General features: G+C 40.7%; 1 protein-coding gene across 3 annotated transcripts in view; it reads right to left on the bottom strand.

The window, feature by feature from the left end:
* cacnb4a (calcium channel, voltage-dependent, beta 4a subunit) overlaps positions 1-14358 on the bottom strand; it is a 35822-nt gene that overhangs the window by 18818 nt on the left and 2646 nt on the right. Inside the window, exon 1 of one of the 3 annotated variants that reach the window (XM_078262440.1) lies at positions 7688-8001. The exons of the other annotated variants lie outside the window; for them this stretch is intronic. Within the exon in view, the coding sequence (XP_078118566.1) occupies positions 7688-7732 (45 nt within the window). The 5' untranslated portion in view covers positions 7733-8001. Of the gene's footprint in view, positions 1-7687; positions 8002-14358 lie in introns of those variants that run through there. 3 annotated transcript variants of the gene reach the window in all.

Below are 14358 nucleotides of genomic sequence, written 5' to 3'. Positions count from 1 at the left end.
GTCATTTGTAGCGATATCTTTGCACTAGTATTAAAATAACTATGGATGAGTATCAAGCCTTAATCTGTCCTTTTTTTACTGTTTGAATTATGTTTGTAGTACCAGAAAATGTCAAGTAACTTACATTAGCACAAAATGTAACCAAAACTCTTGCCAGGATTTTTTTTACACACAAAAAATTATATTTTGTTCACACACAACTTTTTTTGTTTAAAGGACAGATTAAGGCTTAATGGGTTTTTGGTAAGAGAAAGAACATTTTTACACTCATTCACACGAACCCAATTCAAACGTGAGATGCTTTGTGCTCTCCAGCTCGTCGGGTCAGGTGGATCTGCTTTCCATTTTGCTGGACAGCCAGCTGGTGGACGTTTGGAGTCCTGCAGACTCAGCCAAATGGGGTGAAAAACTTGGCCTCAGCACAAATGTTTCCCTAACAGATGATGGCACAGTCTGTTGCCCCCATGGATGCTGCCACAGACTCTGTTCAACACAACCCATTAACAGCATTCATCCACAGAGGACAGGGGGGTACAGTACAGGCAGATATGCCGTGTTGACACAGAGCTTTCATACCATCTGAACATTTCATAAGAGCTGAAAATGTGAGATTCTGCGAGCAAGAGTGTGAATCTTTAAATAGAATCTTTGTGAGGACCTGTAATCATGAACATTTCTTACATAAATATATGAGAAAAAATAATTATTAAAAACAGATCTTTGCACAAGAGAAGAGTGATGAAGAAGATGATGATGACAGGAATTAAAGGAATACAGCAAATATTTCATCTTATTTTGGACTGTTGGTCGAACAAAACAAGACCTTTGAAGATGGGACTTGGAAATTGTGATTATTCCCCCCACTATTTTATGACTAGTAACTGATCCAAAACTTGATTTTATTTTTATTATTCATGCTATTAATTCTATTACTCTTTACAAGAACAAAATAAAAACTCTTGCACAAACACTATATCTAGCCTTTTTAGAAACCTGATAAAAAAAAACTCCAATATGTGATAGATAAAACTACAAAGGAGTATAATTTCAAAACATGTGGAAGCAGCTGTAAAAACTGTATACAGTGCATGTGCAAGTACACATGCACACACACCCACACACCCACACACACACACACAAAGGGGGTGAAACTCATGGGAGCAGGAAACATGCTTACAAAGGGTTGCTTGACATCAGGACTAAGGCATGATGTATTGCTTTACTGTAAATTCTGCCCTGTTCATCATTTTTCTCTCCTGCGATAGCACCTTCTTTTTCCATAACCATCTCGTCCAATTACCATCCTCTGCCACTTTCACAGCAGAACAGATGTTTTGCATGATTGCATTCTCTGTTGCGATCAGCCGTTTACATGCCACAGTCAAAGACACAGAGGTATAGTATGTTCTTGGCAAACTTTGCATTATCAATATGACGTGGTAAATAGTAAGTAAATTGCATGTTTGACTGATGGCAGTGACATGCAGTTAATACAGTTTTGGAGTTATAATTTCAACCTTCCATCAAATGCAGAGAAAAACAATATATAATCTGTTTGTACCCAAATGGTAGCATTAAATATGAAAATGATTACTTTGAATAGTTGAACAGGATAAGAAGAAGACTTGGATGGTGTCGCCATCGTCAATGCATTTTTTTATATGTGAGTGCGTGCACATAAGGCATAGCGCATGCATTATGTTGCACATTATGGCAAAGGGCAGGGGACATGCAGCTCGTCATACATTTCCCCAATGTATATGCGCCAATAAAAGAAAATAGAAATACATAAATACATTTAGATTTTAAAAACAATAATTGCATGAAAACAGGTTGTTGACGAGTCTCGAAGCTTGAGTCCGAGTCAAGTCTGAAGTCTTTTGGGTCGAGTCCGAGTCATGTCTGAAGTCACTGTTTGTGCGACTTAAGTGTGACTCGAGTCCGAGTCTCAGACTTGAGTCCCCATCTCTGCGTTGTAATACTGTCAGACAGTAGTGCAATGACAATGAAGCCTCTTATATCTTTGAGAAGCAGCCACTGTTTTGTATTTGACCTTGATAAACAACTTCAACAAACTAATTTTAGCAACAGATTTGAATGAAATTAGGTAGAAAGTTAGGTATTGGACCAAAAAAGAACTTTTTGGTGCCATTAGCGCCACCATGTAGCTATAAAGCACATCGGATTTTGGCGCATACAGTAACTCCTGCACTATGAGCCATAGAAGCAAATTCCACTTTTGCTTGGCTCCTCCTGAAAGACATATCTTTCAGTTGAAGCCCTGTCTGCTGCCTAAATCTTTTTCAAAAACACGTTTTTCAACACGCTACAATACATTTTAATCCAATATTACCGTTATTTCCGAATTAACGTTTTTTCCGAATTGGTTGTCATGTTCTTCTATAGAAGAACATGAAAACCAATTCAAAATGTATGTGTAGCCTACAGTCATGAACTGCCATAATAAACTAAATTCTTATGAATAGTTTCAGATATACACGTATACTCAAGTAAAAATGTAAATGTGATGTCGTTTCTGTATGATATCTTGTATTGCATTGCTGTGGTGCTTTTGCTAAGACAATAATTTGATTCTTATGACCTATTGAATAACTATAAAGTAGACAGAGGGTAAACAACTGTGCAAACTTTGTAACTGAATTTCTGATACCACTTTACAATTTAAAACTGTTAAGTAACAAATGACAAAGATGATGTCATTCAGCTCATTTTACTAGAAAGGACAGAAAGTATTCAGAGCACGAGGCACTTTGAAACCCCCCCCCATCCCACTTCTCTGTCTGTCTCCTGTCTCTACTCACACACATACACACACACACACACACACACACACACACACACACACACACACACACACACACACACACACACACACACACACACACACACACACACACACACAGACAATGAGTTGTTTGTGAGGTTATTATCCAAGAGTGTCAAGTGGCCAGTCTTAAGTCCATCATGCAACACTCAAGCCTTATCTGTTCGGACGCCAAAGCTAGGTCTGTTCTCTCATCTCCATCCTTCTTCCTCCCCTGACTTCCACATATCAGACCCAGGCTAAAAGGCTAAAAGCATTCTTCATTATATCCAACATCAACAAGAATGGAGAAGTGGAAACATACCTCCAGGCTCCTCTAAAACAACTGAGCCCAAATAAGAGAAAGAGCTCATACTGTAATTCACTTACATTTGTTTTTATGTACACAATGTCTTCTTCTGAATCACTGAGCTCTCCTTCCAGCATCCTTACAATAGTACAATCACTAATCATTGAGTGCAGCAGGTTTACTAGGCATTGTATTTAACACAATAGCTTTCGTAAAGGTGAGTCATTCATTAAACAACATTGTTTATGTGCAGAACTCTGGTAAGTGGATTGCATCATTCCTGTAAGCTAGGGAGGAGAAGTTGCTTATTAAAATTAAAATGTTCTGCAATAACAACAAAGTTTGACTTTGCTTTCACTTTAAAGTTTATGGTCTGAGGCTCATGTTCTTAAAAGTCCCATGTAATGCTAATTTTCAGGTTTATACTAGAACATGTTTACATACTTTAATATTAAAAAAAACAAAAAAACATTATTTTTCTCATACTGTCTGAATATACCTGAATTGACCCTCTGAATTAAAACGTTTTTGTGCCTGTCTCTTTAAGCCACCTCCCTGCTCTGATTGGTCAGCGTTTCCAGGTCTTCCGCATCTGCGCTTTCTGAGTCTCTGAAGCATCATTGCAGCCGGGGAATAATTGTGACGGCACCTTAGCGGCACTTTCAACCTATAAAAAGTATAGTTGTGACATCACAGCCGTACAGAAGTCCTGACAACTTGTTTAAAGGCACAGTTTCTGAATACGTGCTGTGTGCATTTCTTTGTGGAGTGAATGTTTTGACACTTTCACAGCATTTACGTAGCCCCAATAGTTGGTCCTAGCCCCCAAAATAGAAATGAGCACAAGTAATTGCCTAAATTTGTTAGACAATTGTGAAAATATAGGTGGGGAAAGTGACGGAGGAGCACGTTAACAGCTAACTTCAAAGTGCTCTTGAGCATAGCACTTAACTCACTGACATTTTGTTTTGTTGTAAACTATGCTGTACAAATATATTGAAAAGATTTGACTTGACTGACATTTCGGTCAGACAACTCACGTTTGAAATGTTTATTATAACAGCAGAATGTTGTCGGCGGCCAGACTCCGAACCTCATCACTCCCAGCAGATTGGGTTTACACGAAATATTGGCAAGTGATGATAAAGTAGCTTCCCCCTGGCTGGAGCCTGCAGGCGGATGCTGGGGTGGTGCTGAAAGAGCAGGCAGCAATACAGGTGCGTGGCAGCAGCAGCACTGACAAGCAGAGATGGGGAAATTGTGCAGCTTAAGACCACCAAATTGAAGGGGTGTGTTTGGTAAATGATACGGAGAGTGAAGCATGTCACATGTGTATACAGCAGTACAATTCGTTGACTGCCTGAACTAGCTCGCAGGCGTCGCACCATTTCTGCTGTACATTGTCAGTGGCTGAGAAAGTATGCAGCTGTACGAATGAAGCATTGCAGTGCTGGAAAGAATAGGCATTCTTAATAAAAAAAATCTACAATCACCAGAAGGTGGGTGGCATGGGCATATACTGTCTGGCCATCTCAGAAAACATTACATTCATAGTCAGAGTGCCAAACAATGTCCCTGAGTAGCTTAAAACACATTCACAGAAATTCTACTAAGTCACACAATAGCCTGCAGGTCATTATGGGTTAAAGGACAATTCCGGCGCAAAACAAACCTAGGGGTTAATAACGGATGTGTACCCACTCTGTCGTTCTCTGGGACATGTTTTCATGCTCATTGATTGTGTTTGTAGCTTGAACGAAGCTAGTGCGGACCGCTGGTTAGCTTACTACGCTAGTATTCGGGGCACAGGGAAAGTAAAAACAAATTGCTATTTATACCACTAAAAAGGCTCAAAATATCACCAAACTTCAACGGTAGCATAGTGAGGGTCACTATATGTTAACCGAAGCATTGAGAACTTTGTAAGTGTACCGACAGTTTATTGAACGAAGAGCTGCAGGAGCTCCGTGAAAGGGCTACGAGAGAGAGAGCTATGCCGCAACAGAGCCTCATACTTCGGGAAACTGGTGGTGTACCTGCGGACATTGTGAAGCTATGGCCACCGAACAGGAGTATCTGTGTTGCACGGAGTGGGACCTGTTGCGTTGCAACACCCAAGAGACGCAGTGTTTTGTACAGGCTGAAGATTCCCCCTCTCTGATGAACAGGGAAACTTTTTTTCCATGTCCCGAAAATAAATTGGAGAATGCGACCCAGACCGGAGGGACAAGATGGACAGTTATCCACTGAGTAAGTAAACTAGACAAGTTATGTTTTACATCGGTGCGATTATTTCAGATATATTGATAAATTGCTTTTGATTTTAGTTGGCATCGCCAGCTGTAAGTCATGACTGGTTTCCCGCAGTACGAGGCTCTGTTGCGGCATAGCTCTCTCTCTCTCTCGTAGTCCTTTCACAGAGCTCTCGCAGCTCTTCGTTCAATAAACTGTCGGTACACTTACAAAGTTCTCAATGCTTCGGTTAACATGTAGGGACCCTCACTATGCTACTGTTGAAGTTTAGTGATATTTTGAGCCTTTTTAGTGGTATAAATAGCGATTTGTTTTCACTTTCCCTGTGCCCCGAATAGGCTACTAGTGTTGTAAGCTAACCAGCGGTCCGCGCTAGCTTCGTTCAAGCTACAAACACAATCAATTAGCATGAAAACATGTCCCAGAGAACGACAGAGTGGGTACACATCCATTATTAACCCCTAGGTTCGTTTTGCGCCGGAATTGTCCTTTAAGGATGCAACAAATGCTTTAGTTTCTCATCTGTTGTTTTAGAAGTCCTTGGACAAAGTCTCACATCTGAAAAATCCAGACACCCACAAGCCAATGACAAGTGCTGATAGCAAACCACAAGGACAGTAAGAGCCCCAAAGATGTCTTCTATAGTGCTGCCAATACCGCCCTAAATATGGGACAGCGTGGAACAACAGCACTGATTGTGATTGATTGAAGAACAAGAGTTGTAAGTTGGGATTCATTAGAATCCATGTCCCACACACGTGCTGTGTCAACAGAAACATGACTGGACTCATTGTTTGAAACTGAAGAAAGTCAATCCAATTAGTGGTAATGAATGAATCCAGTGGCAGTTATACAGTTTTAATTAGGGTGGATGAGGCCGTGTCCTTGAGATATTTTTTTAAAGAGAATTTACAGAGAATCCATTTCCTGAATAGTCTGAGGGGAAAGTAAATAGTCTCCAGCCTTATCAGTTATTCAGACCCATAATAATGGGACAATATCACATGATAACAACAGCTGAAACAACAGACTGTATTTCTGGATTGTGCTGCACTGTCAGGGACATACAGAGTAACACATTTAAGAGAGTTATTTTTGGCATCCAGGGTTCTGTCAATAAAAGTCCTGTTCATTTTGTGCAATGTTATGTGACTGAGGGGAATGAAACTCTCCTAGTTGAATCTTCTGTAAAAAAAAAAAAGAAAAAAAAAAGAAAATATCTGGTTCTTCGGAAAGTTTTTTTGGAGCAAAAAAAAAATCCAGCCAACAAACCAGCCACTCCCCCCGTTTCACAACATCATTATCATCAAGGCCAAAAGTATGTGGACACTCCTATCTACATGTGCACTTTTGTTCTGGGGTTTGTTTTTCATGTTTTGAGCTTTTCTGTTTTAACATGACAATGCCCCCGTGCACAACGCCAGGATCATAAAGAAATGGTCTTCTCAGTTTGGTCTGGAAAAAAGCCAGGATGTCAGGTAGAATTTAAAAAAGGTCTTGACAGATTCTGGCTCAGTGGGATTCCCCCCCTCCCCTCCACCCAGCAGCAGCTCCTACATGTATTGCCTTTGTAAGCATTTTTCCGGCACTCCGACACATTTCTATCCCATGGATGCCCACTCTGCCCAACTTTAATAATGTTGGCCTCTCTGCATCAAAGGCAATGTGTAGGTCTAACTGTGTGTACCGTCACCTGTGTGTCGTCAGGATGAACATTTATACTTAATGACCTGGGAATATGACGTTTCTCTACCATGCATGCCTCCTCGTCTTGTGAGGAAAACGTCACGGTCGGATGCAACATCAGTATTATACAGATGGATATGAGCGTTATGATCATAGCTGTTGGTCTTTTCAGTAAACCTTGATGATGTATAGTGGGATATGATGAAGGGAGCGACATCCTCAAACACAGATACCCACAATGCTCATAAGCAGAGGTTTATCGCATGCACACTGGCCATTCATCCATATGGAGAGATGGTAAAGGAATACTCTTCTGATCTGCAGGTGCTCAGTCCAGACAGGAGGAAAACTGTCATCTGACTGGCAGCATCAGTAGAGAAAAACTGTACAGTTTGAGGAGCCCCAAAGACACACGCTCTCTCAAAAACACACGCCGACACACATACACACTTGTGCGCACCCTTCCCCCAGCCTCTCCTAACTCCCCAGAGAAGAGTGCACGCTCAGCCCACTCAAGTCTCAACGTATTCTGTGGGTGTTTATGAAGAGATCAACCAGCCACGACACAACAGAAAAGCATGGTTTACAAGTGCCAGACGCCCCTCTCCACTCACCGCCTCCGAGTCTTCAAATCCATGTAGGTACAAGTTATCGTACATGGAGGAGTGGAATTCCAGAAAGCAGCTATTCGGCGCAAAATTGGCAGAAGCAGTAAACGATCAACCTGTTCCAGAGAGGATGGGTGATGAGGACTGGGGAGTGACAGAGCCCACCAGCAGTCTCTTTCTCCACATAGACCTCACAGACCACAGAGCAACCAGAGCAGCAGATAGAAAGAAAGAAAAAAGGTGGAGCCCTGTGTTTGCCTGATGCTGAATTGGATATTACTGCCCCTGAGCCAAGCGAGCGTTGGTTCCCATTATTGTAAGGCAGCCTGGTTGTCCCCAGAGGCAGAGCAGACCTGGTATTTCATCTGCCTTCCAAGCTCAGATCACACAAGCCAATCCCTTTCTCCAGCATTGGCTGATGACAGAGGTGGGATGCAGCTTGCTGATTGGCTGGTGGAGGCTCCAGTCAGGCTGGCTGGCTGTGAATAAGGAAGAGGCAGAGAGGGAGGTGGGGGTCTGCAGCCCGAAATCAGCGTCAACCAGCAAACCGTGTGTACTCTGTGCATGGATGTGTGTGTGTTTGAGGTAACCTAAACACCAAACTGCAAAGACAGACATATCATTTACACATGCAGAATTGCAGCAAACAGCTGAGGGATGGGCGCCAGGGTGGCTCGCCTGGTGGAGCGTGTACCCATGTGCAGAGGCTCGGTTCTTGACGCAGTGGCCATGGGTTTGGTTCTGACCTGCGGCCCTTTGCTGCGTGTTGTTCCCTCTCTCTCCCCTTTCATTTCTAGGCTGTCCTGTCCAATAAAGGCCTCAAAAATGCCAAAAAATAATCATCAAAACAGCTGAGGGATGATACTTTAACAGGTGGCAGACTTGATGCTGCGGTGCCCCTGCTCTGTTACAACAAGTGTTATAAAATCAATCTATAAAAGTATGTTACAAGGAAACTGATCATATAGGAAATCAGGCAAGAAGAGAAATAGAGTTTGACACCTTTTATGAGCAAATTCCCTGTTGAAAGCATTCACAGAATAATGGAGGAATGGTAAGGCCATTGCTTTTTTACAAAAAAAATTATTTTATGAATTCTGGCAAGGCCCTTAGTGATTTGTTCCAGGACACTACTACTGACTACTGAATATTCTGTTAAAGTATTATGATGATGTACGTATGTGCCTTAAATGAAATATTCAGATTTCTTACATTAGGGCGTCAAGGCAACAATAAAAGTCATCTCTAAAAAATACAGATGCATTTTGTGACTTCTTCAGCAGAGGAAGGCCATTGGATACATTATCACAGTGTGTTTTCCCAAGGTCAACAATGAACCTCCATGCTCTAAGATAAAAAAGATTAAACAGACTAAAAACATTAAAAAAAGGCTAATTGGCTAATTAAATGGTGAAGAGAAACAAATTGGCTGAACTTAATGAAAAGCAAAATATTCTAATCAAACCAAAATGCTGTAAAAGCTGTCTAGATGTAAATTTTAAGTTATTATAATTAGTATTATACTATTTTTTTAAATTATTTTCCTGCATGCTCATGTCCTATTTCTACAACTAAAGCTATGCAACTCCTGTGTGGGGAATACAGGTAAAAAAGCCCATTGTCCTTGTTAAATTAACCAATAAACCAATACATGAATGCATGAATTGCACATATTTTTTACATTATCCAATCCAAGTGAAAACTGCAAGAGAATATCATTTGTTATGTCCGAGTCTAAGCTGCGCTTGTGACAAAGTAGAGCAACAGCGCCCTCTGCTGACAAACTGTGTTACAGCAGATGCACCTGCTCCTATCAGAGGATGCATCTTCATCAAACCTGCCACAGTTTTCTTTTTACCTTCCTCTTAACAAGCACCTCTCAAAATACCTGATGGCTTCATATCTATCAGATATTCTAGTGTGTGTGTGTGTGTGTGGGGGGGGGGACAGAGGTGACACATCAAAGAGCTGATACTCAGATAGTGACCTGTGTCTGGAGACCTCAGCAGCTCGCAGCCCCCTCTGGCCTATTGACGTACAAGCCACAGTAGATGAAGGAGAAGCCATTAAGAATCAGTGCAACAAAGCTGCAGGTGCAGGAAGTAACACTTACATTTCTGAAGAGAGATACCGCTGTAGATGTTTAAGGTTGTGCTAATTTTAACTCCTTTATATACTGCTGGGTAGTTTAATCTACAGCACTGCATCATATTCCATAAGATTATCATACATTTGGAGCATCGCTGTCCTGAGAACCACGTATCTCTAAAAAGTCAACTTTTCATGGTGTCAGAAAAACAGCCCTGTTTTCAGCTTTGTGACGATGCATTTTCCAGCTGATCCAAGAAGCTTTTTAAAGCCGTTATTTAGCTTAAGAAGTAGGATAATCTCCTCAACACATCAAGGAAGACTTCTAATTCAAAATCAAAGGAATTGGAGATATATAGTTCTCCCTAGACAGGAAGGGGATGGAAATGTATAATGTGAAAAGTAACTAAAGTTTGCCTCTGATGTAATGGAGTAATAATAATATTAATAATAATAACTTTATTTGTTTAGCACCTTTAATAAATGCAGCTTAAAGTGCTTTTCAGTATGGTATTAATAGAAATAAAAAAGAAACACATTAAAGAAAAAGCAACATACATATAAATGACAACATACATAAGATAAATAAGTTTATTAAAATAGAGTAGAAGTATAAAGTTGCATAGAATGGAAATACTCAGCACAAGTACCTGAAATTTGTAACTTGTGTGTGAGTTCAATGTATTATTTTATGATTTAGACTTGGTGTTAGGATTAGGCATGTAGTGGTTATCATTAAGATTAGGGCAAGCCACAGGGGAATGAAGATAGGTCATCACAAGTGCTGATTACTGACAATTAATTGATGTGTCAATCAAACAACAACTATTTGACAACTATTTTTAGGTAATTTGTGAAGTAAAAAAGATGAATATTTTCTTTCTTTTAATGTATTTGTTGTAATTCTCTGTTTCATAAAAGTCTGAATTGAATATCTTTGTGGTTTAGACTTTTTTTTACATTTTCTCAATTAAGCACTAAATCCACTCATTTAGAAAAATCCATTAACTGATAATGTCTAATAATTATAAGTTGCAGCTCAAGTGTGTATGCATGAATTGGTTGTATTTATTTGTTGCAACTTTCAGTAGCTTGTGCTTTTGAATCCCCGATTTAAGATACAGACCTGATATGCAGTGATAGCCAACCCAGCTGAAATGTGTTGTTTTTTAAGTGTATTTTCATGAGTAATCTTGCTAGGGGGTCTCCAGGGGTTGCATATTTACTCAAGAGGCACTGGCAGACTAGTGCATGGTGCCAGCGAGAGCTATGAGAGCAGTGGCCAGACCCCATCAAGTAATTTACGAATTAAATGCTGCTGAGTTGAGCCATGCGACCTACATAAAAGGGATTAGCCGTGCCAAGAAGCCCCTTCTTTATCACTATGCAGGGAGCAAGCTGAACATTTTGGTTAAAGGTATTTCTGTGTATAATGTATTGTGATTCAGAAATGAAATTTAATTTCTGGGAGAAAGCCGTGTCATCCCAAAATGAGACAGGCAATCTGCAGGCCTTAAATTCCTAATTTGCATTTCAGACAGAAGGTGGTGACCCAGGATGTGAATATGGGCTAAGACTTCAATTCAGACTTTTTCTAAAGAGGTGACGATGAGGTCTTTAGTTCACAGCTGCATTACTGCTACAACTAAAAGTCATTTTCAGGTCAGCCTCAGCCCATGAAAACATTGGGTACATTGGGTCATACGTTCATTTTATTACTTTTCATCGAATTTTGTGTCAAGTCCACACGCTGTCTTCCTTTTGCGGCTCATCGTTCATTACCACAAACGCACTGCCCTCTGAAGTCTGCAGTAGAAATATATGTCAAATTAGGACACTCTCATCAAAATAGTTTAAAAAGCGCCACTACTGGTAAAAACTCCTTAAGATACATTCCAGGCTCATGCCTGCTTTTTACTAATGCATATGCACAGCAGAAAAATTGGTAGAAGTCACAACATTCCACCATTGTGCTTCATTTAGTCTGCTGCTGACCTTATTTCACATACTGATGGGATTCATTGCATTTTGCTGACATGTATAGTTAATTCTTGAGAACACTGACGCAGGATATGTGAGGTAGTCATCATGTGCATACAAACACGTCGCTTATATTAGCTCTCAACAAACACAAAAATCAAAGAATGTGCAACCAGAGCAAATGTCCTCTGTGCCACTTCAACGTTGCAGCTTTGGATTATTCCTGAGCGCAAACATCTGCCGAGCTTTGGCATCCTCTTATCATGAAGCTCAGAGGTTGGCCCGGAAGCCGTTCAGGCATTCGCTCACCGATCGTGCAGAGAAGCATCTTTCCACACGAGTACTGCATGTAGATGTTCGGCACACAGTGTGAGAGAATCAGCTCTTTACCAGCACCTCTCTGTTAGAGATCTGATCTGCTCAGCATATCATGTGGTGACTCATACTGATCAAACATATCTCCTCGAATACATTCTGTCCTTTTAGTTTTTTCTTTCAGACTTCCTTTTCCCTAAAATGGACTGATCTGTATGAGGACATCCCACAGACTCTGGCCCTGACCAGTTGCCATTTCCTCCATTAACCCTTATACTTTAAGGCCCTGAATTTATTTTTTCAGTAGTGAGATCTACAAAAGTTTCTGTATTTCTGTCTGTGCTCTTCTTGCTGGTTTGAAGTGGGTGCAGTGAGATTAGCAATATTTGAGTCACAATCTGATGACAGTCGTGCGGTTGTTTGCCTATGTTGCCAATACAGTCAATCCAATCTGATCAAACAACACCCACACAGTGCTGATGAAGCACATTCGCTGAGTTTCTGTGTGTTAGACCCTTGATAAAAAAATATTTTGTAGGTTTTTTCCAACTTTGATTCGTGTTCATTTAGTCATGAATATTTAATGTTGAGATTTGAAACCAAGTTTTCAGGGGCTTTAACAAACCCTTGAATGCAACACAACACCCTAATTTTGCTCCATTCAGGAGTTAAACGACTAAATGAAGCTGAATAACCCTTCTGTCTAGGCTTTTGCCATGTGCCAGAAAAGCATGACGTGAAAGCACAGAACTGGGATAAGGATGAGGATTGAGATCCTGTCAAACTTTCTATAAATGTAAGGCGACCTCTAGCTCACCCCGTAAGAGCGTGCGGCCCATGTAGGCTGAGTCCTTTGCAGCGGTCTGGGTTCAAGTCCGACCTGCTGCCCGTGTCATCCCCCATCTCTCTCCCACCTTTCCTGTCTATCCACTGTCACTATCTAATAAAGGGAAAAAATGCCCCAAAAAATTATCTTCTGAAAAAAAATCTGTAAATGTTATTTAAGTCTTAAATGAAAGCGTAAGATATCCCAATGTTTTGGAGAATAAACCTGATGTAACTTTTATTTAAAGCATTTTTCTCAGCGTTCTCTTCTTTTATGTGAGCATTTATTTTAAAAAAAAACCATTGTACTATCTGCTGAAAAGGAGGAGGAGGTGCAGTTTCCTGCTAATCAACCTTCAGGGCTTGACCCCTGTTGTTGATGGGCAGCTGTTACTATGGATACACAAGGGAACCAAAGAGAGCCCACTGCTCCTCTTCTCACCTGATGACGATCACACCGGTGATGACAGAAATCACAGCGGGGGTGTAAAAGAAATCTGTGAGGGAAAGCAGTGAGCAAGAGATTTTATGTGTACATTTCTCCGTCCTTGCGTCCTTGTGTCTTTCTTCTTTTTATATCCATTCTTTGTTTTTTTGTTTTTAATTTCTGCTTGTTTTGTTCTTTCTGTCTAATACATCTTGTTCTTCCTCCTTCCTGTGAACCACATAATTACTACCTGCCGCTTTCATGCAGTGGGCATTCAATAATTAATGGCAGATGTCAACAGGTTGAACGTACAGTACATACACTGGTGTGTAATTCAAAAACAAAGCCATGAATAACTCTAAAGGACTGTACTATTCATGAGGATCCAACAACTGCTCTGTAGCTATACTGTCTATACTGAACAGGTTTAGTTGAAATGCTATTAAACAAAACATTAGACTGAATATTGCCTCAAAAATGATGATATGTGTGACCTTCAATGCCTCAGGACTCATCTACTCACCCAATACAATCTCACACGTACAAACATGACCTACATGTGATAGAAAATGTGGCAGCCACAGATCTGAGCACTTGACACTATCATCACTCACATCAGGCTGTTGGATTTGACAAGCTGTCGGGCGCTTTTGTTTGCATGTCCACGTTGAAAAGCCTCCAACCTGATTCGTTTTGATTTGCCGTTACCGCATCTCCTCAATGTGGTACGATGATGGAGAAGTGAAAAAGTGAAAGAGGCATTGAAAAAGAAATAGAGGGTGACAAACTATCGCTACTACCGCTAAATGGCCTCTGCAGCCTCAGTTCCCTTGGTAACTTGCTAGCAGGATGTCAACGACCAGGGTAATTCTCCTGTGTATTATGAATTACAGAAGGGACTTAATACCGGAAACTAATTTGAATTTGTTTTACATTGGCACATACAGTATAAAGGAGGCGGCATTCAAATGACCCTGCCTAACCCCGACCTTATGAATTAAACATGGCTGATAGCTCTTAAGCAGCGGAGCGGGCTGAATTT

This window comes from Sander vitreus, chromosome 11 (genome assembly GCF_031162955.1).
Source record: "Sander vitreus isolate 19-12246 chromosome 11, sanVit1, whole genome shotgun sequence".
NCBI lineage: Eukaryota > Metazoa > Chordata > Actinopteri > Perciformes > Percidae > Sander > Sander vitreus.
The sequence above is the reverse complement of the archived record's forward strand: the minus strand, read 5'-3'. Positions and strand labels throughout refer to the sequence as shown.